This window comes from Phocoena phocoena, chromosome 17 (assembly GCF_963924675.1).
Source record: "Phocoena phocoena chromosome 17, mPhoPho1.1, whole genome shotgun sequence".
NCBI classification, from domain to species: domain Eukaryota; kingdom Metazoa; phylum Chordata; class Mammalia; order Artiodactyla; family Phocoenidae; genus Phocoena; species Phocoena phocoena.
In genome coordinates, this window is record NC_089235.1 from 71,999,869 (window position 1) to 72,021,381 (window position 21,513).

The following is a 21,513-nucleotide window of genomic DNA, read 5'->3' on the forward strand; positions in this document are numbered from 1 at the left end:
GTTTCCCTATTTTTAAAAGGGGGCTAATAATAAGAGTTATTTCAGCTTAAAATAGATTTATAAATGTAAGGTGCTTAGAGCAATGCTTTAGTACCACATGTCCTGTGGGTGTGGGGCTGTGTGTCTCTAGGTGTGTTTGAGGGTCTGGGTACACACATCTACATCTGCCACTGTGTCTGTTTGCACAGCATGGCTTGGCTGATGACAGCCTACGACGAATGAGGTTAGGTACCTGAATGACCGTAGGACCAGACTGTTGAGAGCTCTGACTTCTTATAAACACTACGGAAAAGCCCCTTCCAAGGGCCTACCCTGCAGGGGGCGTCTCCCAGGGGCAGGTTCAGAAATGGAGGAGACCTCCCCTCACCTGTGGCTGCAGAACGCAGTGGCCCGACCGAGCGCATCCATGCCACGCCCTCCGTCTCTCTCTGTCCCTAACAGCCAATCCCCACCGGGCAGCCTTCAAGGTGGTGACTCACCAGACCCCACCAAAGGGCATCCGCGTAGGTCTCAAACTCCTCTTTCATCTCTTCTCCTTGGGCATCCACCTCCGGCACGTCCTTCTCAACCAGGTAGACGAGAAATGAAGAAAGGATGAGTGTCAGGAACCCGATGTACCAGGCGGTGATGAGCTCCTGGGAGGGCAAAGCAGAGACAGGGAGGGGGTCACGAGTGGAGGCTGGGCGGAGGTTGGAAGCAGACACACTGGAGCTGGAGTCCAGGTTGCCCGGCTCTGTGACATGGGCAGGTTACTTACTTTCTCTGTTCCTCACCTCCCATCAATGTAAAGTAGGATCAGTAATATGGTCCTTATTTTCATCATTAACAAAACAAGTGTATAGCTCTAGGAGGAGAGCAAGATTTCTGTGATCTCTATATCACAGCTCAAGGGCCTTCCCCTGGAGGCAAGAAGGCAGGAGAGACTGGCCACTGCCTCTGAGACAAGGCTCGGGACTCAGGAGAGCCGATCCTACACAGGACTGGGCAGGGCAAGGACAAAGCTCATTTCTACTGGGACAGGGACGGACAGCAATGGGGAGCTATCCTAGCAGAGCGGACGGAGCTGTGGACAGGGACCCAGCCCTGCCACTAACTGACTGTGTGTGACTCTGGGCAAATGACCCCTCCTCCGCAGCCTCAGTTTCTTCATTTATTTATTTTATTTTTTTGCGGTACATGGGCCTCTCACTGTTGTGGCCTCTCCCGTTGCGGAGCACAGGCTCCGGACACGCAGGCTCAGCGGCCATGGCTCATGGGCCCAGCCGCTCCGCGGCATGTGGGATCTTCCCGGACCGGGACACGAACCCGTGTCCCTTGCATCAGCAGGCAGACTCTCAACCACTGCACCACCAGGGAAGCCCAGTTTCTTCATTTTTAAAATGAAGGGACTGGACCAGAGAGTTTCAAAAAGTGCCACAGACACTTCAAATGCAGACAGGTGTTTTGCTATGTGACGTGGTCACCTACTGATTTAGACCATATTACACATTAGCATAGATTACACTGAAACCTATTATTTCGTGGATATTCCTGCATGACCGACTAGGACATGTACGTAAACAGGAGAAAGCTGATTTGGAGGAAAACGTTGAGGAATAGTAAGGATGGTGCAGAGATATGGCAAAGATGGGCAAATCACTGAGGTTTCGAACATCCTGGCCATGACAATCCCTGAGGTGCTTTCTATGTCTTTCATTCTATTCCAGTTCCAAGGCTTGCTGTGGTTACTGTGGCAGGCTGGGCAGAAGAAAGTCAAAGTCACGGGCGAACACCGCCTGGAGATCAGGCCCGTCATTCCTGCCGAGTCATCACAGAGAATGAAGCTGTTCACGTCGATGGAGTTCATCTGTTTGACCATCTGCGGCCAGTCAGCTGGCTTTATGGGTGAACCGCATCGTGCCGACAGGGCTGCTTTCTGCGCTTCTGTGCCTTTGTTCACCTTGGTCCTCTGTCCTCCCTGTCCCTCCCCATGGGACCAACCAGAGAGCACTGAGTCATCTTCAGACTCACGTCACCTCCCTCATGAGAGCTTTCCGGATGTTTGCTCCCCCAACTAGAGCTAGGGTTCATGTCTAGCTTTCTTTCAATGCCTTCACTAGTTTCCAGACACACTTTCAATCTCTAACACTTTCTTATGCTCGTTTGCTTAGAGGCCTGACCTTCCCCACAGCATTGCGTGCACAGTGCACTCGTGTGAGTTTACAGCGGAGAGAGGTTAGCGGAGGTGCTGTAGGCAGTCCAGCCTGTCCTTCCCCTCCGTGAGTGTCTGCCCCGCTGGGGGCTCGAGAAGGAAAAGGTGAATTGGATCGTCCCTCCCCAGTGGCTGTACGGGCACGACCCTCTTGCTCTGGTGAGTGTGATTCTGGCATGCCCAAGCTTGCTCACAGCCTCCGGCCCCCAAACGCAAGTCAGAAGTTTCACCTGATACTTAAGCAGAGAAACAGCTGTCCATGCGCACACAGAAGCACTGCTGGGTGGGATTAGGAGCTGGTATAAAGGTCGTCCCTGAGGAGTGAAATGTGTCCCCACTCTGTGCCCTGCAGTCATCTCAAAGGCTATTCAAGGCAATTCTGCCTGGAGGCAGTTTTCACCAGCAGTTCTGTGGCAGAACACACGCCTGAGCCCCCCTGCAGTCAGGTGCGGGCTGAGGGCCTGCGGTCCAGCCAATGTGGGGGGGTGATGGGAGCTACTTCCTGCCTTACATCCATTCTAGAGGATGCTCTGGGCTCCCCTTCCCTTGCCTTGGTGACTCAAGGCTCATTTCCAAGACAGACGAGGACCACCCAGCCCACATGACACACTGTGTGAGTGAGAAGACACCCACATCTTTTGTGCTAAGCCACAGAGACTCCAGGGCTTATTTGTTTTGGAAGCAGAGCCCGGCTGATCCTAACTTTAGTAAGAGTGTTAACTTTAAAGTCTAACCCTGTGCAGCCCTGTATGGGCCCGTCACTCTTCATCTCTGAGTCTCCAGGGGAGTCAAGCATGGAACTTGGCCCAGAGAACACGTTTTCTGAATGAATGAAGAAATGAATTGGTAAGTGCCTGTTCACCAGGAAGGAACTGGTCTAAGCTCTTGCAGTTAGTAAATGCTGGAGTCGAATCCAGGTAAGCGCTTACCTCCTGAACACACGGCCTGCCCCGGAAGTGAAGGCCAGCCCTAAAACTGCTCTGCAGCTTCGGCACAGTGAAAGGCTGAAGGCTCGTCTAGTGGGACTGTTGGGGGAAGGATGGGATACAGAGCTTGCCAAGCAGTTGTTTTGTCTGCCTTCGGTCTCCTACCACATACTTGAAGTTCTGCCCGCCTGGCATCAGTTGTGGGGTCTGGCGGTGGCGTGGACCATCTTTTCCCAGGAATTACATAGCAAACATCCAACTGTCGTCTATTCTAGTCTGAGGGAGCACAGGACAAGGACCGTAAGCAGCCACTTTCAGCCCTGATTTCCACTGGAGCAGTGAATCAGCTCAGCTCCATGGAGACAAGTTTAGGTATCGCTGACAAGTCCTCTGATAAAAGACAAAATAGAAGGTCGGGTGAAGAAAGAACTCTGAAAAGAAAGCCCTGACCTCCCAGAGCCTGTGGCCAGAAGTGGCACAGATGGGGAATAACACATGTATGGCAAGAAACTGCAACCTCCAGTGAGAGACTCCGGGTGTCTTAAATTTGTTATTTCATTTTCTGTATATTTTTACTTGTATGTTTGTGAAGAAAAGCATGTTTGAAATAATCCATGCTACCATTAATGAGCACTTACTATTCACCAGGCACTTACATGTACCTTTTCTTATGTGAGCAGCTGGAAGGATTCACATTTTAACCACTGGGGAAGCTCGTATAAAAACAGAGCTATGTTCTTAAAGTCTTACGGCTGGAAGGCGGCAGAGCTGAAATTTGCACTGAGCTGCTGTCTGACTCCTGAGCTCCTGTATTCTACGATGACATGCCGGCATATCTGGGTGAGCACTGAGCTGGAAGAACCCAGGAGTTAGCTGTGTGGAGGCATTCTGGGATTGCCAAGTGGGGATGGCATGGTGCTGTTAACGCATACAAGGGAAACTCTGAGCTCCCCAAGGGCAACTTGCCCCAGGATCACTGCCTTTGGTGCAGTTCCCCAGAAGCAGAGCCTGAGACAGAAACTTAGGTGCATGTGATGATTGAGGGACGGTCTCCGGAGAGAGGGAGTGAAAGAAACCAGACGGGGCAGGAGAAATAGCTCAGCAAGGATGTAGACTCTGCTGGAGCCTCCTTCAGCCTGATCCCACGGGGAGCTCTGGAGTGTGAATTGCACCACAGGGCTGGTCCCAACACAGGAAAGGTACTCGTGTCAGTCAGTCACTGGCTGTGTGCTTCCCTGATGTGGGGGAAGGAAGATGAGAACAGTATAAGCTCCCGGGCAAGGCTGCGCTCCTGTATGTCTCCAGAGAAGGGGACAGCTGGGAATATTAGCGGCTAACTCTCATAGCAGCTGAGGGCTGAGCACATCCTCCCGGTAAAGGTAGCCTGGTCAGGGCACCAACCGTGTCCATTGTACCCACCAAGCCTGGCACAAGAAGATGCTCTTGGAGTGAGAAAGGTAGCTTTGGCTTTACCGCTGAAGAACACCCATCCCAGGGGCCCTTCACTCCGATTTCTCCTGAACTGGCCTCGGAGTGTGAGGTTTTTCCTGCCACTCAGAGGTTTTTCCTTCATTTCTCCAGGGTCCGGCTGAGGCAGGGATGTTAACACAAAGTGCTACCAAAGGTCTGGGCTAACCGTAGGAAAGAAACACGGGGAGCACGACAGAGACAGCTCCAGACACGCTGGACTCTGCCTGCCTGGGTTTCCACACCTGCACAAGCACGTGGGACTCTGGGAGAGATCAGGCCAGGTCCCACTCATCCTAGCTTCTCATCTCCCTTGGCGAGGCAAGAGCCACCACGACCGGCAGCAAATCACTGAACACAGGCTCTGAAGCCAGACGGCCTGGGTCTGTGCTGGTGGGCAGCTCACTTCCTCTTTCCAGATCTGCTTCCTTGGCACTGAAATGGGGTAAGAACAGTGCCTGACCCCGGGGGCGAGCTAACCTGTATCAAACACTATGTTCTAGGCACCCGTGCTTCTGGCTCCATAATAACAATAGCAACTGAACCGCATCAATGAACTGGGTGTATTCTAAGGGCTTTTCACCCTGAGGTGAGCGCGTTATCATTTCCATTTTATAAACGGCAGGAGAGAAGACCCAGAGGGGTTACAGGAAATCTCCAAAGTCCCATCAATAGAGTCTGGATTCAAACCGGTCTGCCGGGATTCCAGACCCCTTCCCTCCCCTCCCATGCTGGTTTGCATTGGCTCATTTCATCCTCTCCACAATCCGGAGGTACAGGCATTATCATCCCTGCTTTAGGAATGAGGAAAAACTGAGGTCAAAGGGGGTTGAGTGACTTGGCCAAAGTTGTTTGCATTCGGTGCGGCTGAGACCTGAGCCCAGGTCTACCTGCGTCTGCCGGCTGCAGCACACCTGTGTGTGCTTCTCCTTCCTGCTGCTGCTTCTCCCCCCATCTTCACTGTCGTCATCATCATCACCAGTGGGCAGGACAACCACCCTCTGGGGATGCTGTCAGGGAGGAGATGCCACGGATGGGCCTAGGTGGGCGGGAAGCCAGTGCGCTCTGGCCCCTTCGCAGTGGCACTTACTTTGCTGTGGGCGCAGATGGCTGAGCCCAGGAGCTTCCAGGTGCCGCCCCTCCGGTCCATGCGGAGCATCCGCAGTATCTGCAGGAAGCGCAGGCTCCGCAGGGATGTGGCCAGGACATTGCCCTGGTTTCCCACGGCAACCACCGGCACAGAGGCAATCAGCACGAAGATGTCTGCAGAGAGGACAGAGGGTGGTAGGGGAGAGGGGAAAGGAGGTCAGGCCAAGGCACGGGAGCCGTCACAGGCAGTCGGCGGCAGACGAACACAAGCTAAACGCTGCTGTGTTGAATCGTGACGTGGACCGCACGTGATCCGCGTTCTCCTGTGACAGGTGAGGAAACAGGAGCTCTGAGTGTGAATGCCCTCCTAGGGCCACGCGGCCGGATGTGGCCGACTTGGGATTGGATGCAGGAGGCCTGCTGGACTCCAACGCTCACTCTAAATCCTAGGGAAGTGATGCTCCAAGGCCCTCCAGGGGTGGCACTCGGGGGTCCCTCTCTGGCCGAGAAGGGATCTGGGTTGCCCAGGTGGTGGAGGTGAAGCCTGAAGCTCAGATGCTGCTTTACTGTGGGTTTTCCCTGCAAACAGCCCGAGACAGGGACGAGGCTGTGGCTGATTTAATGAGAAATGATCTCAGGAAGCAGAAGTGAGGGGAGAGGGGGGCGGGGAAAAGGCCAGTGCAAGGCACGTTGTCAAGGCCGCTGCTGGAGCCTCTGAGCTGTAGGCAGAACACCTCCCACCACTGTCCCTCTGAAAGATGGGAGCTGGGCCATCTGTCCACTAGATCCTGTTCCCTGCTGGCTGAGGGGGTCGTAACGTCCCCACACTCGCCAGCTCCACTGCCTGTGACCTCCCTCAGCTTCAGAGAAGGCCCTGGGGTAGACTGTGGGGAAACATGGGGCCCACCCCAGAAGTGGGATGCTGCTGTCAGGAGGTGACCTAGAAACGTCTACCAGAGCTGTGACTGGTGGAAGCAGAGGCCGAGGGGATGAGGCACTTCTGAAAGGGCCAAGCTGGCTCCTGAAGTTAAATGGCTGAGGATGGAAGAAAGAGGGGGCCCTGGTCTCTTTCTGATTCCCTTCAATGCCCTCCCCTCAGCTTCCGGATCTGTTATCTCCCCACTGTACTGCAGGGGGCTAAGGAAGTAAAAAGGATCCCATGATCAAGTAAATCTGAAAAAAATTCAATTAAACAGGTTTTGCTACTGCAGGACTTCTCAGAGCCTTTAATATGCTAATATGCCCTGTGGCTCTCAGTTTCACCAATGAAGTCCAGCCTTTCTCCGAAGATTTTGACCTGTCCGAACTGTTTTTGTTTGTTTTGCTTTTTGTTTTGCAAGAGCATCAGGATTCCAGGGAACACATTGTAGGAATGTTTATCCACCGGGCAAAGTCCAAACTTCTGAAAACCCTCTGTGATCCAGCCCCTGGGAACCTTCTAGAAGCATGTGTGGTTTGCTGAGCCCACAGTGTCCTCTCACACCTCTACACCTTTGTTTGTGCTGCCACCCAGCTTGGATTAGGCTCCTTGATCCACACCAGGTACGTCTGCCAAAAAAGCTGGCACCCCTTCCACCATGGCCAGGTGTGCCTACGCTGTGGGAAAACGTAGTGCTCAGACACCTGGATACCAATGTGTCTATATCCTTGGCCAGGCTTCTCAGTCTATCTGTGCAAAGATACCCATTTATCACGTTTGTAAAAGAGAAAACAAAACCTAGGTGCAGGGTAAATGTGACTTAAGTCTATGACACTCTGACAGGACAGCAAATTCTGGCCCAGAGGGACCCATCCACGCCCAAAATGGCAGGGTCTGAGGCTGCTTCGAGCAAGGAGGCCATGATATGTGTGGACGTGATGACCAGCCTCTTGTCAGACACACAGAGAAAAGCAACATTTCCCACAGGGGCCACGTTACGGGAGAAGTTGAGAGGAGTAGAACAGAAAATGCAGCAACATCAGGAAAGAAGCCAGCAAGGATGGTGGATGCTGAGGCCCAGCCTTGTCTCTCCAGAAAGGCGGGCAGGGGAACGCCTAAGACTTAAAAGAAAGACAGGAAAGAGGAAGGGGAAGGAAAGTTGGGGGCTGCCATGGACTGAATGTTTGGGTGCTTTCAAATTCATATGTTGAGTCCTAACCCCCCGTGTAATGGTATTGGGAGGTGGGGCCTTTGGGAGGTGATTAGGTCATGAGGGTGGATCCCCCATGCATGGCATTAGTACCCTTATGAAAGAGACCCCAGCGTGCTCCCTCGCCCCTTCCATCATGTGAGGACACAGCAAGAAGACAGCTGTCTAGGAACCAGGAAGTGGACTCTCACCAGAACCCGGCCATGCTGGCACCCCAATCTCAGATGTCCAGCCTCCAGAACTGTGAGAAATAAATTTCTGTTGTTTATAAGCTACCCTGTCTGTGGTATACTGTTATAGCAGCTGTAAAGGACTCAGACACAGTAGATAGACATGGTTAAGAGGACAAAGGAAGAGAGAAAAAAAATGTGGAAAAAAATCAGTAACTACAAAGTGCTCCAAAATTGCATGTGTGCATGTGTGCGTACACACACCCACCCTCCTTGCACTCAAAATTCTAAGCAATAAACAAAACCCTCAGATTTCCAACCTCAGCAGCAAATGGGAAGAAGGAAGAGAGGCTTCAGCCGACAGTGAGGCTGGTACCTGTCCTTTGTGTGAGGCAACCTGCAAACGCAGCCACACAGCCCCAGGAGGCACGGAGAGAACTTGGCGCCTAGGACAGGGGAGGGGTCCAGCTCTTCCTCCCTGGCTGGGTCATTCGTACCCACAGGGCTGTGTCCAGTCCCGGCAGGTCACTTTTTAAAAGGGGAGTGAGGAATAAACAGCAGCTCAGAGGAGAGGGTCTATGATGCTAAGAAAATGGGCTATAAGATGGGGTTGAAGCCGCTAAGCACATCCCTCCCAATGAAAGGAGACTGCTGGAGTGGAGGGGAGGAATAGGATGGCTGAACTCGAATATCTGAAGAGAGTCAGAGGAGTTAAGATGGAATGAATACCCTCGAGAGGTGGTGAGCGCCCCATGACTGGAGGTATGCAAGTAGAGTCTGGGGGACCACTTAAAGGCTGCTGCAAAGGGGGCTGGGGAATCAGACAGGAGGGCATCTTCAACCAAACGCTTTTGAAGGTCCCTTCCAGCCCTGACTTTCTATGATCCTCTGACTTTAACCATCCCTAGGAAATCGAAGCTCCAAGACTCTTAACTATCACTGCAGGTAGATTTCGTCCTGTCACTGTATGATTTTAGTGGGATCTTCAGATGGGAACATGGTGGGGTGCACCAATAGGTGTGTGTGAGAGCTTCCATCTTCTTTGCTATCAAAATGCCTACACCTGGATGGAGGGGTCTCCATGACACCTCCCCAAAGCAAGGTGGGTCAGGACACAGCATTATGGTGGCGAGGGGGGTCACAGGTGCTAGATTCTTCCAGACTGGGTGTTAGGATGGAAGAATTACCTCTGCGGCCCTACAGAGGTCATTCTCAACCAGCAATGGTGTCACGCCTCCCATCCCCACCGTGGCCAGTCGAACTGCATGGGCAGTTTGGCTGTCACGGTGACTGGGGTGCTACTACTCCAGGGACTGCGGTTGCCCCACATCCTGCAATGAGCTGTGGCTCCTTCACGACCCAAATGCCAAGAGTGTCTCCCACCCGCCTTAAGAATTCCTGCCCTGTGGACTCATTATAAGGAGAAGCCACGGGGGCAGGAATTCCACCTACTGGAGGATTGAAGGGAGGGTCAGAGGCGGGGCGGGCCCCCACGATGCTGCATGGTTTCCCAGAAGAACAGCGTCTGCTTAAAATTGCCTCAGAGAAATAATGCACCAAAAGAAGGGGATGAGGCACCCCCGGGCTCGGGGTCAGGGCTTACCCAACATGCACAAGGGCTTCCTGGCAAACTTCAGTCGTCCCCGCCAGCCTTTGTATCGGCAGCAACACCCAGCAGCCCAGATCCTCAAAGCAAACTCGGCTCCGAAGATGAAAATAGCAAATGTTTCCTGCGTTGAAGCACATGTGGAGAGACACATTAACCGGGACCCGGTTGTCCAGAACTAGCGATTTCTGTCTGTAAGTTCTGAAGAGCTGGATTTCTGTTGTTGCTGGTTTGGTGGTAGAGGGGGTAGGACAGGCTGATCACCTCCATTCAGTTTGGGGCAGTTCCTGTCTTCACTCTGATGTGCTGTCTCTAACATTAAGCCTTTTTTCTATGTTTTTGTTCTAATGGATCATTTTTTAAAAATCCCTTTAATGTACTAAAAGCCCCCAAGAAGTTCAGTTGGGTTGGAAGGAGAGGAATCAATGATATTGCCCAGCCGGTGTCTGGTCCCTGGTATTGCTAATCGTGGCCAATGGTTACTGAGCACAGCTCCTGGGCCAGGCACAACCGGAAGTATTTTATAATATGACCCTCATCTTGTATTTTGAAAAACCCAGGCTGGGCAAGGAGTGGCTGAACAAATGTCTCAAGGCCAAAAGTGGCAAAGAAGGAATCCCAGGCAGGTGATCAGGCTCTGAGCCCGTCAAGACCATGCTATGGCGTCTCCCGGGACAGCGGGTTTGCATCTTCCCTGCTGAGGGAAGATGGAGATACCTTCGCCCCCACTGCTTGGTGACCTCCCTGGGGCCCTTGGGGAGCTGCAGCAATCCTCGAAACTTAGTTCCTGGAACTGGATGGCTTCCCAGGAGTCATCTGCTCAGGTCTTAGCTTCAGATCTGCCCTGTAGACTGTCAACACCTGCCCTTGGAAGGAACCTGCTGATTCCGGCACCACGGACACGTGGTTAGCTCAGTGGGAGGCAAAGGTTCTGCTATTTCGTAAACCCTGACTGGGGGCTGGCATCCCTTCCCTGTGCAGAGGGTGGGGCCTCACCCTAGAGAGGTGGGTTGATCCTAATCCAGGAAGGCGTGGTCATTCAAAAGGCCAGCTGGAGAAGGATCCAGGGCTGCAGAAGGATCCAGCCCTTCCTGGGAGCCTCCTCCTGGCCCGGTGTGGAGGCTGCACCCAGCCTATCGGCGTGTGCCCCTCACCGTACACTGCTACATCTTTTAGGTGAGGGTGGGAGGAGACTGAGTCAGGGTGTTAGGTAACTTGCCCGAGAATTCTAACTGCACGCTCTCTCTGCCGCATCACGGGATACAGACTGGAGAGTAAAAACAGGCGGAGGCCCAGAAGGGAGGTCCTGGAGTGCTCATGCAGAAACGGGATTTGTTGCTTGGCCTTGAAGGAAGAGATCCTCAGGGTTTAGGGAGGAAAGGCAGAGGAAGGGTTGGGACGAAACATGCCTTTGTGTTACTGTCAGAGGGTTGGGAAGCTGTATTTTATCATTTAACCAGTGGGTACTGGTGTTTGTGTTGACCTTGTTTATGTCCCCTTATCTCTAACCTGGAATCACACAGGCCAGCCGTTCCCTGCTCCACCTGTGCCCCCAGCAGACCTCATCAACTGATCCACCAATGCTTTCTCCTGGGCCTGGACTTGACCAGAGACTCCAGGAAGCCAAAACCGGTTGGGCAGAACTGCACCCAAGGGGCTCCTTGTCTTCATCGTTGGCGGTCCCACCAGAACATCTACCCCCGCAGCACAGCACCACGGTGCAGGCGCCATCTCACCAGCAGCAGAAGCCAGTCTCCCGAAACAGTCTCGTACTCCCTGAAGGTGGTCAGGACGGCCAGAATCAAGCACCCAAGGACAATCAGGAACCTAGAGGGGAAGGAAGAAGGAAACTAAGGGAGCGTCTAGTCTTGGATCGCGCCGAGGCAAGACTGCGAAGGTGTCAGACGAGATGAAGCTACAGCATCCGTTAGACATAGGTGCGTGCTTTATCCGTTACCCCATTTAACCTCATAACACACCTGAAAGGTAGGTAGGAATTATTGCTCCAGTTGAGGAAAACAGGGCTGAGAGAGGTGAAGCAATGTGCATAACTGTTACTTTACCAGCTAGTTAGTGGAAACAGTGAGAATTTGAATTAGATCATCGGGTCCCAGCCCTGGAGGGCTGCAGATGCCTTGAAAAACCAAAGTTACCGCAAGCTTTGGTAGATCAACGGGAATATGAATATGTTAATAGTGTGTCCTGCACATATAGGTCTATGTTTTTCGAATATATGAAAACATTCTTAGAATAAAGACAAATTCATCCAACGATGGATAAATTCGGCGATGGCACCTGTCACCATATCTTCATATTATTATTATTTTTTTTACAGTCGATGGTTACTAAAGGAAACAACCCCTTTCAATTGGGGGCCTTCAGAATCGATTTTGAAATTACCAAGTGCGCTTCATGCTAGAAAGAACAGAAGCCACCGTGATGCACACTGCTGCTCATTGAAAAGTCACTGAGAGCTCGTCTGGTTCACGGCCCTGCCTCAGGCAGAAGCGAACTGCGAACAATCCTTTGAGATTATTATATTTATAAACTCCCTGTGTGTGAGGGGGGTGATGGTGGCGGTGGAGGGACAGTGTGCGTGTGTGCACGCTTCACTGTTTCAGCAGAGAAAAAGCGTTCTCCCTTGCCCTTGGTGGAGAGTCTTTGGTTCAATGGTCAGCACCAGGTCCCCTGGGTGTGTAAGAGGGAAATTACAAGAGAGGGTCCATGCAGGAGGCTTGGTCACATACTCCAAGCTCTCCTGCTGTATATAATCTGGCTCTGTGCCCTGCTAGGTTCCAATCCATGCTTTTTTGGTTTGTGTAAGTGGGTACCCACTTGTACGTTCATTCATTCATTCATCCAACCATCCATCCATCCATCCATCCATCCATCCATCCATCCATCCATCCAATATTTATACGGCAGGCACTGGGGGACACAGAACTGAAATTCAATGATGAATAAGCTGGATCCGTCCTCCTGAGCTCAGAGTTCAGACAAACAGGAAGCGATCTCACGGTGTGACGGTAAGGACCATGATGTAAGGAGGCTTGGAAACGTCTGCTCCTGGCCCTGGATTGGACCAGAGTCCTGGCTCCGGCCCTTGGTGATCCTTCCTGATCACATTTTCTGATCAACAGTGCCGCTGATCTGCAGACCTGAATCTATGTTTCCAACCCTGCCCATGAACCCAAACAAGATTTTCAACCCCCTCCTGTGTTTGGTCATCTTATTTAAATTCATGACTCCTGATCCACAGCTGGAATCTGCCTACTCTTCCAAATCTTCTCAGGTGATGATGACGATGATGATGACGGCAGTGACAACTGTAACAACGTCAACACCCACCACCACTCTTTAGTGAGCAGTTACTACATCTATCAGCTCATCTATCCTCACAACACAACCGCCTCCCAAGGTAGATATGATCATTCCCATTTTAGCAATGAAGAAATTCATCAGAAGGAATCATTACCATCAGGACAACTGTGTTGTCAGTAAAAAGACCATACAGTCTGGGGTCCAAAGATAGGGACTAGAAAGAGGCTCTGGTATGTGATCTTGAGAAGCTCACTGATTCTGGGAACCCCGATGATCACGTCCATAGGACGAGAATAACGAACCTGCCTAGAGATCACAGTTATTGTGAGGACCACAGGAGATAATGGATGGAGAGTCATTCAGTCCACTGTTTAAGATAAAGCAAATGATGCCTAGTGCTTGCCCGGACACACACGCATCACTGGCTGGACAGGCTCTGGAAAACGTGCTCTTAGACGATTCTAGAAATCCATATTCTTGTCCTCTCAAGACTTGACTTTATTCATTCAAAGGCTCTGGAGATAAGATCTAGATTAGAATCCTTTCCCTCCTCTCATGCTGTGTCATCTTAGGCAAGTTACACAACCTCTCTGCATCCTGATTTTCTCATATGTAAAATGGATCCAATAAAAGTGCCAGTGTTCTCAATTTTTCAATGATATAATCCATGTCATGGGCTTAGAAGAATGTCTGACAGATACTTAGCCTTCATTAAATGTTAGCTATTATTTTATTGTGATTTAATATCAATGCCTCTTCTGTCCTAGGCAGAGAGATGGCTTTAAGGGTACAAACATGAATAAAGCCTAGCCGTCATTTCTCCTAGTCCAGCGGAGGAAACAGAGCACAAGTAATCACACGAGAGTGTGGTTGAGGTTATGATCTGAGCGTCCACCACATGCTTTGGGAGTACAACACTGGAAGCATGCCAGAGGCTGTGGCCAAAGGGTTGGAAAGATATGTGAGGCTTAGCTAGGGTTGACCATATGTTTCGGTTTATCCAGGACATCGCCCATTTTATGTGTTGACCTGGAGTATGGACCCTTCGGCACTGTGGACACAAAACCCCATTCAATCTTCTCCTTTAGCAAGGGGTGTGAGCCTTCTATGATCTGGCTTTCCCTCCTCACAGCCTCATCTCTTCTTGCTCTCCCACACCCAGGCGGGCCGTACTGAATCACAGCACTTCCTCAGATTCTCTTACCCTACCCGTGTCTGTCTCAACTCTCCCCTTCCCTGCCCGCTCCCCACACACGCCCCTTCGTCTTCCTGCTGATACCTTGGCGGTGCCGGTCATGGCTTTGCCTCCAGAGCCTCCCAGCTGCTGCCTGTAGGTTTCCTCATGCGATCCCTCCCTTAGGATCACAGAGCACCCTAAGGCATTTCTATTCCAGTACTGATCCTAACCCATTATCATTTTGTAATCGTTGGTGCACTGTGTCATAAATAAAGCACTCTATCCTAACACCCAACTTGAGAATTCATCCTAGGGCAGGAACTGCCTTTGCCTAGTGAAACATTTTACTGATCCAGTTGAGGTGGAAGTTGCAACCCTAAAGTCACAAGACTGCTAAACCTCTCAGTAAGAAAAAGTAGCCAGAAATTGGAGACGGGGGTTGGTTTTGAGGGCCGGAATGACAAAGAGGAGAGGATATGGCCACATGCTGAAGGGGTGTTAGGTACAAGACTGGCTAAAATTACAAGTTCGTGGTCCTGCAAAGACAATCATCAACCACGGCCTTACGGAGTGGTTTTGTCTTTACCGGGCATTGAACATGGGGCTTGAGCCTGTGGTCTGGGTAGGGATATGTGTGGGGAGAAGGGAAAGCTTGATGTCCCACAGCTAAACTAATTCAGGAGGAACAAGAGTCCTTAAGCAGATTCTGGGACTCGACCCACAGTCCTGTACTTGAAATGTATGTGAATCTTGGGAAGAGTCTACGAGGTGTGTGCACGGTGACCATGCCGTAAAGTGACCCCGAACGAGCCATGCCCTTGTAATAATCCTCATACCTGAGTGCAGGCTGAACCTTTGACTTGGTTCTAACAAGAGATTATGGCGGAGGTGATGGGATGTCATTCCCTTGAGTAGGTTTCATTATGTGGCAAAGGCAATGGGATAGACTCGTCTGTGATTATGTTACTTTAGATAAGACTCCATCTTAGCCGAATAGAGCAAGAATCACCTGCTGGCCCTGAAGTGAGCTGCCATGTCGGGAAGGGTCTGTGAGGGTCACAAGGCCAGAAACTGTGGTGGCTTCTAGGACCTGAAAGCAGCCCTGCATGAAAGTGGGACTTCAGTCCTACAACCACAAGGACCAACAGTGAGGTGAGTTTGGAGGACTCCCAAGCTCCAGAAAGGAGTACAGCCCAGCCCACCCTTTGACTGCTGCTTTGTGAGACCCCAAGAGGAGGGCCCAGTTAAGACATGCCCAGGCTCCTAACCCATGGAAACTGTGAGACGGTTCACATGTGTTGCTATAAGCCGCTAAGTTAGTGGCAATCTGTTAGGCAGCAACAGAAAGCTAAGAGTGTGGATGGGAATCTGTACCAAGTGCATCCAGTTTTTATAGAGCCCCACCTCACCCCCTCATTCTTCAGACGATGTCTGGGCTGCATTTGTGTGTTTGGTCTGTGAGGCTCCACTCCTTGAGGGTGGACTACCTTGTTCCTCTCTGTATCCCAGTGACTATCCCAAAGCCTGGCACTTAGGAAGAACCCGTATGTGTTTAGAGAATGGATAAAAACAATTTCAGATATGAGCAGTGGTTGGAATAGAAGGCAAGGGATATAGGATGGGCCTGGAGGGGCAAGCCAGAATAGGGTATGAACAGTTTTGTTGGCCAAGTGAGAGTTTGGACTTTATTCTGCAGAAGATCTATAGCTACTACATCTGTAGGTATAGCCGTATCCATAACTGTATCATCTTTATCTATTTCTATATCCACCTCCATGTCATCTATATCTGTACCTATATCACCATCAGTATCCACACCCGTATCACCTATGCCTAGAAAGACTGCTCTCTGACAGGACGGCAGTCAGGAAGCTGTTGTCATGGACTGGCCTGCAGAGATGACAGGGGTTCCATGAGACAGAATCCTTCCGAAGTTTCAGCGGGACTTGCGACTACGGGGATGTGTAGGCTGGGCAGGAGGGGCATCTGGAGGCTCACGGGGGTTGGTGGGTGACAGGGTGGACCGTGTGGTGTTCACAGACTTCAAGAGTATGTGCCCCGGGGCCAGGACGACAGCAAAGATAAGCTAAGCTGGGCACCTGCCGTCTGAGGTCCAAGTGGAAATATTCAGCAGGCTGGTCGAAATTCAAGTCTAAAGCTTAGGGGAGAGGTTGGGGCTAGAGACCTGAGTCCCTTTCAGCTCCAACTGTGATTTTAGAGCCAGGTGAGGGCATAACTCATCCTTAACCTGTCACCAAAACGCAGTGTCACTGTGGTTCCCATCTGCAGGGGGCATGCAGAGCCGGGCTTCAGCCAGGAGAGGGCAGCAAACACCTGGCGGAACGTGGCACTTCCTGGCATCTCCAGGAATTAAAAGCACTGGCAACCTGGGGAATTTACTTGCTGGGATTTGAAAACAATGATTAATTCATTAAGCGAAAAGCAGCAGGGAAGCCCTCTTTCACCTGAGAAGGGGAAACACCCTTTGGTCTCTTGCATAGTAAAGTTTATTCTTAAGATATGAACTTGATTTCAGACGGAAGGACCAAATGATCAGTCTCACAGATGGAAGCCAGATAGGTGTGGCTAGCCAGGGTCTTCCCTTCTCATCTTGTTCTTTCTCTCTCTCTCTCCCCCCCCCCACCCCCCACCCCCGCCCCCATGCCTCACCAATTATTCTGTTACTTCCTCTGTCACTGTGGTTTCCTTCTCTGTAGCCCTGGCTGTTTCCCTCACTCCACTCCTCTGTCACTGCCCTCCCTCCCCTGATTTCTTTTCCTCTCCCCTCTGTTCCTCACCTAGCACTTCTCCCCCCGACCCCCGTCCTGGGACTTGCTGAAGTCTTGGGGAGAGTCAACAGCTGTACTTCTGTCGGCAGGGTCCTGGCTGTCTTTGCCAATGAGGCCAGTTAAGGTCAAGGGTCTTGACATACCCTTAAGCCAGACACCATCCCCTACCCACCTCTTCTCACCCGAGCTGGGCGTCCCCTGACAGGAACAAAGCCGGACCTGCTGGAAATATCCTCTCCCAGGCTTCGTTCAAAGTAAGCCCAGGAGGGTGAAAACTCCAGCATTGACTTGGTCGTCTTCTTAGCACATCATTTTCTTTTACCCCAGACAGCAGCAATGCCAGCCAGGGGCACTGTCACCGTTATATCTGTGCCCCCATTTTACAGATGAGGGGCACAGCTTCCAGGCTCAGGCAGCGGGGTCACCAAAGGAAGGAAGGGGGGCAGCGCTGCTGGGACCGGACCCTGTGCTGAGAGCGGTCACGGGGACTTGGGTGAGACTCTGCAGGGAACGGGGCCAGGTTAGAGCCAGCCAGAGAGTGGGAGGGCTGAGGCCCACAGTTCAGCTTCCCCTCTCCTCTGGACTCCAGTTTGGGGGAGAAAAGCTCAATTCCATTTCCAGGTAGTTCCCTGGGACCGCGGCTGGTTCCTGGGTCCTGGTAGGCATCTGTCGAGTACCTCCAGCTCACCAAACGTCCTAGACTGAGGGCGGAAGGTGGCGGCTGACCGCTGGACTCTCCTCCTTACACCCCTCATCCGTGTGCCATGAAACGGGCATGTGTAGAATCACGCTCCCTAGCCAGGCGTAGCAGAACTGACCCCTCTGACGGGGCAGGTGTGCTGAGGCCACAGCTAGCCCACATGTCCTGATCTTCGGCTACCACCCTGATCCTTGCTCTCCAGCAGAAGCTACAGCCTTCAGACCACATCAGGATCCTACCGATCCCCCATGGAAATTCCCAGAGGTAAAGCACCCACTATGTGTCAGGGGCTTTCTTATTCCCTCCGAGTCAGCCCCAAGGCCTCCTAGAATCTCAGTGCCCAGCCCAAACGATTCTGAAGAAGCTACACACACCTGAGTTCTACTTCTAGCTCTGTTGTGTACTCATTGTAGGCACTCGGAGAAGCTTCTTCCTCTTCCCAGGCCTCAGTGTATACATCTGGGAAACGAGTGGGTTACAAGATCCAAAAGGCCTGTAAGGGAAGTTGTTGTGGGTTCAGGCCTCCAGCCCACCCTGGCAGGAGGGCCTGGAAGAGCTTTCACAGAAGCACAGACGGGTTCAGGAGTTCAGATCTCAACTCTGTCACTTGCCTCCTAGGAGACTGTTTCCTCATCTGTAAGTGGGAATGACCACAGTTCCTAATTCAGAGCTGTTGTGCATATGAGAAGCACACAAGGCCATGCTCGGAGGCTATGTGACACCGCGCCTGGCACAGCACGGAGGCCAATTCGTGTTAGCTACTGCAGGAGTGAATTTGAGCTTGGATGGGTCGGGCCTATGGCTGAGTGCCATGTGGCTAATGGAACTTTTTGCCATCTCTTCAGACCTGAGATTGTTCTTTAGAATAGGGAAATCAACTAGAACTTGGAAGAAGCCCTGGCAAGAAGATGTCTGAGTGCCACCATGCACTGCACCGTCTATACCAAGTCTGAGTCGTCACTTGTCTATTTCTGCAGGGATCCTGGCTGTCAGTATTCTCAGATCCATCCAGCCCTCCTAAAGGAGGCCACATTTATTTTGGGGAGGTGGGAGGGTTGGAGTCTTCTGCCTGGGGACAGGGTTATCAGCCTTCCCCAGACCAAGCGGTTCTGTTCCATGCCTCTGACCCCCTCTATACTCATAATATCATCAGCTGAAATAGACAACATTCCCATTAACAATGCCACCAACATGCCCTCTCCAGTACCCTGGTTTTCATTTTACACTTCCTGATAAAGGTGATGCTATCTTAGGGCTGGCAGGTCACATTCTTTCCCCCCTATAGGCTAGAGACAGGAGTCATGAGCTCTGTACTTCCGGCTCCAGCAGGACTCCTGGGCCATGCTGAGTGGCAGACACAGTGGGAATCTGAACGAAGCCCGTGGAGAGAAACAGTCCATCTCTGGGTGTTTCCTTTTCTCCTCCCCAGAACAAGCCGTATCTCTGAAACATCCTGAGATGTTAAAGTCAATCTGGCCCCCAACCCCCTCTCCCCATTCAATGGCATTCATTTCATCATCTGCAGTGTGCTTCCCGTGTGTCAGGCCCTGTGTTAGGGACTGGCGTATCTGCAAAGCCTTGTTATTGACAAAGCATTTTTAGTCAACATCCAAAAGCATTCCAAGGTAGTGGTGCTACAAAGCGATGTGAGGTTATATTTTAAGCTTCTTCTTCATGGTGCAAGCATCCACCATGCTCCCCTGGTAACCAGTACCAAAAAGGAGAAGAGTAAAGATTTTGGAATCTAGTGTTAACAGTCAGATCTTAAGATGACCCCAGTGAATCTTGCCTCCTGCTATACACACTTGTGGTTAATTCCCTCTGCGGAAAGTTGGCTGGGACCTATGGCTAGTTTCTAACCAACAGAATACAGTAAAGGTGGCATGTCACTTCTGGAGTTAGGTTATAAAAGACTGTGACTGCCACCCTGCTAGTAGACTCCCTCTTGCTGGCTGTATTTTTGGGAGGGGGTGGTGCGCTGTGAAGCTTACGGGATCTCTGTTCTCAGGCCACGGCAGTGACAGTGCTGAATCCTAACCACTAGACCACCAGAAACTCCCTCTTTTGCTGGCTTTGATGAAGCAAGTTGTTCATACCTCCATCTTGGAGAGGCCCACGTGGGATGGAACTCAATGTGGCCTCCAGCCAATGGCTAGCAAGGTACCAAGACCCTCAGTCCAAGAGGCTTCAGGGAACAAAATTCTTCCAATAACTACAAAAGGGGGCCTGAAAGAGAGTCCTTCCCCAGTGAAACCTTCAGATGAGACCCCAGCCCTGGCTGACACCTTAATCACAGGCTTTGTGAGAAACCCTGAGCAGGAGACCCAGGTAAACCACGCCTGGATTCCTGACCCATAGCAACTGAGATGGTAAACGTGTGTTACGTTAAGCTGCTAAGTTTTGTGGTAGCTTGTTATACAGTAATAGATAACCAGTGCTAGTTAACCAGGATCTGAATCTTGGCTCACCACCTAGAAACCAGATGACCTGGGGCAGGTTTATTTTTCTGAACCTCAGTTTCTCATCGACAACACAGGAGTGGCAAATCAAGGGATCTGCCTTAACTTCTTCTTTATCCCAGTCCGCGTAGCTCAGAGATTGCACAGGGCAGCAAAAATCCTCAAAACTAAAAACCACTTCTCTAATGAGGTCTCCATGCACACATCCTCGATGATTTAACAGCAGCCTATACCCTGGGCATCACGGCCTTGAACTTCAGTCTCTGCCTCCCTATCAGGTAACAGCGTCCCATAGTACAATGTGAACCATCTGCAAAGTGAAAAGGCAAAGCTTACAAAGGATGTAGGATTCCACGAAGCTGATGGATGTGATGATGGAGAGCTGTTCTAAATACACCAAAGCCATTAACAAGTGACAGTCGTACTGGAACAACGAAAGACAAGTCAACTGATACTTCAAAGTGGGAAAAATACCATACAATCCTTCCCCCAGAATGTTGAGAAAATAAAATGTGAAGTTATATTGTATTATCATCTAGTTTTTGCAAAGAAAATATAACCTCAAATTAACACTCAATTGAGTCTGTTTTCATTGTAAAAATTAGAGCATAGTTGCAATTATAACCTCAATTTTGTGAACTATGAGATACAATAAACACGTTTTTGTATTTTAATTATATTTTTGTGATTACGTACTAATGAGAAATTTCCTTCACTGTTTAGTATGAAGTTTGGTCCCCATTTTCAGCAGATTCCCTTTAAGTAGATATTCACTGATTCCTATTAACTGTGGAATAAGGGACCCTCTAAACCTACCTCATGGCATGGTCATGTGGATGAAAAGAGAACCACATATGTAAACTGCCTGGAATCCTGGTAATTACCAGGCATTCATCAGGTGCCAGTTTCTTACCTCCTTCCTTCTCATTTTATGCTCAGAGAGGAGAGTAAAAAGATGACTTTAATGGGATATAGAAAAAATCATTTTGTCCTAAAAAAACTTCCCTGTTCCTGAAATGAGGCAAGAAAATCATATTCACAAAGAACCACAGACAAATCTGTATCTATATCTTGATCTATGTATATCCTATCCATATCCATCTATAGATTTACAGGTTTTGACCATCTAAACCGGGAGTTAGCAAACTGCGGCCCTGGGGTCAAGTCCAGCCAGCTGGTACTTCTTTCTGTAAATAAATTTTCTTATACCACAGCCACTCTCCTTTGTTTATATATTGTCTGTGGCTGCTTCTGTCATGCAACAGCAGAGCTGAGTAGTTGAAGCAGAAACCATCTGGCCCACAAGCCTAAAATATTTGCTATTCGGCTTTTTAAGAAAAAGTTTCCCAACTTCTGATTTAAACTAAGAGCCCAGGGCAACTGAATGCAATCGGTACCACCTCAAGATGTCTGATATGCCTAATTGCAGTGCAGAAAAAAATACTTAAAACTGAAAGTAAAGGATCTAATCTCACCGTGGTTGAGATAG

The 21,513-nt window shown here is 50.6% G+C and overlaps 1 protein-coding gene across 1 annotated transcript in view; it reads right to left on the bottom strand.

Annotated features, from left to right (window-relative positions):
• KCNQ3 (potassium voltage-gated channel subfamily Q member 3) overlaps window positions 1-21,513 on the bottom strand; it is a 290,140-nt gene that overhangs the window by 42,299 nt on the left and 226,328 nt on the right. Inside the window, exons 2-5 of the mRNA XM_065895651.1 lie at window positions 11,315-11,405; window positions 9,576-9,702; window positions 5,675-5,847; window positions 480-635 (exon numbers count right to left, since the gene is read on the bottom strand). Of these exons, the coding sequence (XP_065751723.1) occupies window positions 480-635; window positions 5,675-5,847; window positions 9,576-9,702; window positions 11,315-11,405 (547 nt within the window). The remainder of the gene's footprint in view (window positions 1-479; window positions 636-5,674; window positions 5,848-9,575; window positions 9,703-11,314; window positions 11,406-21,513) is intronic.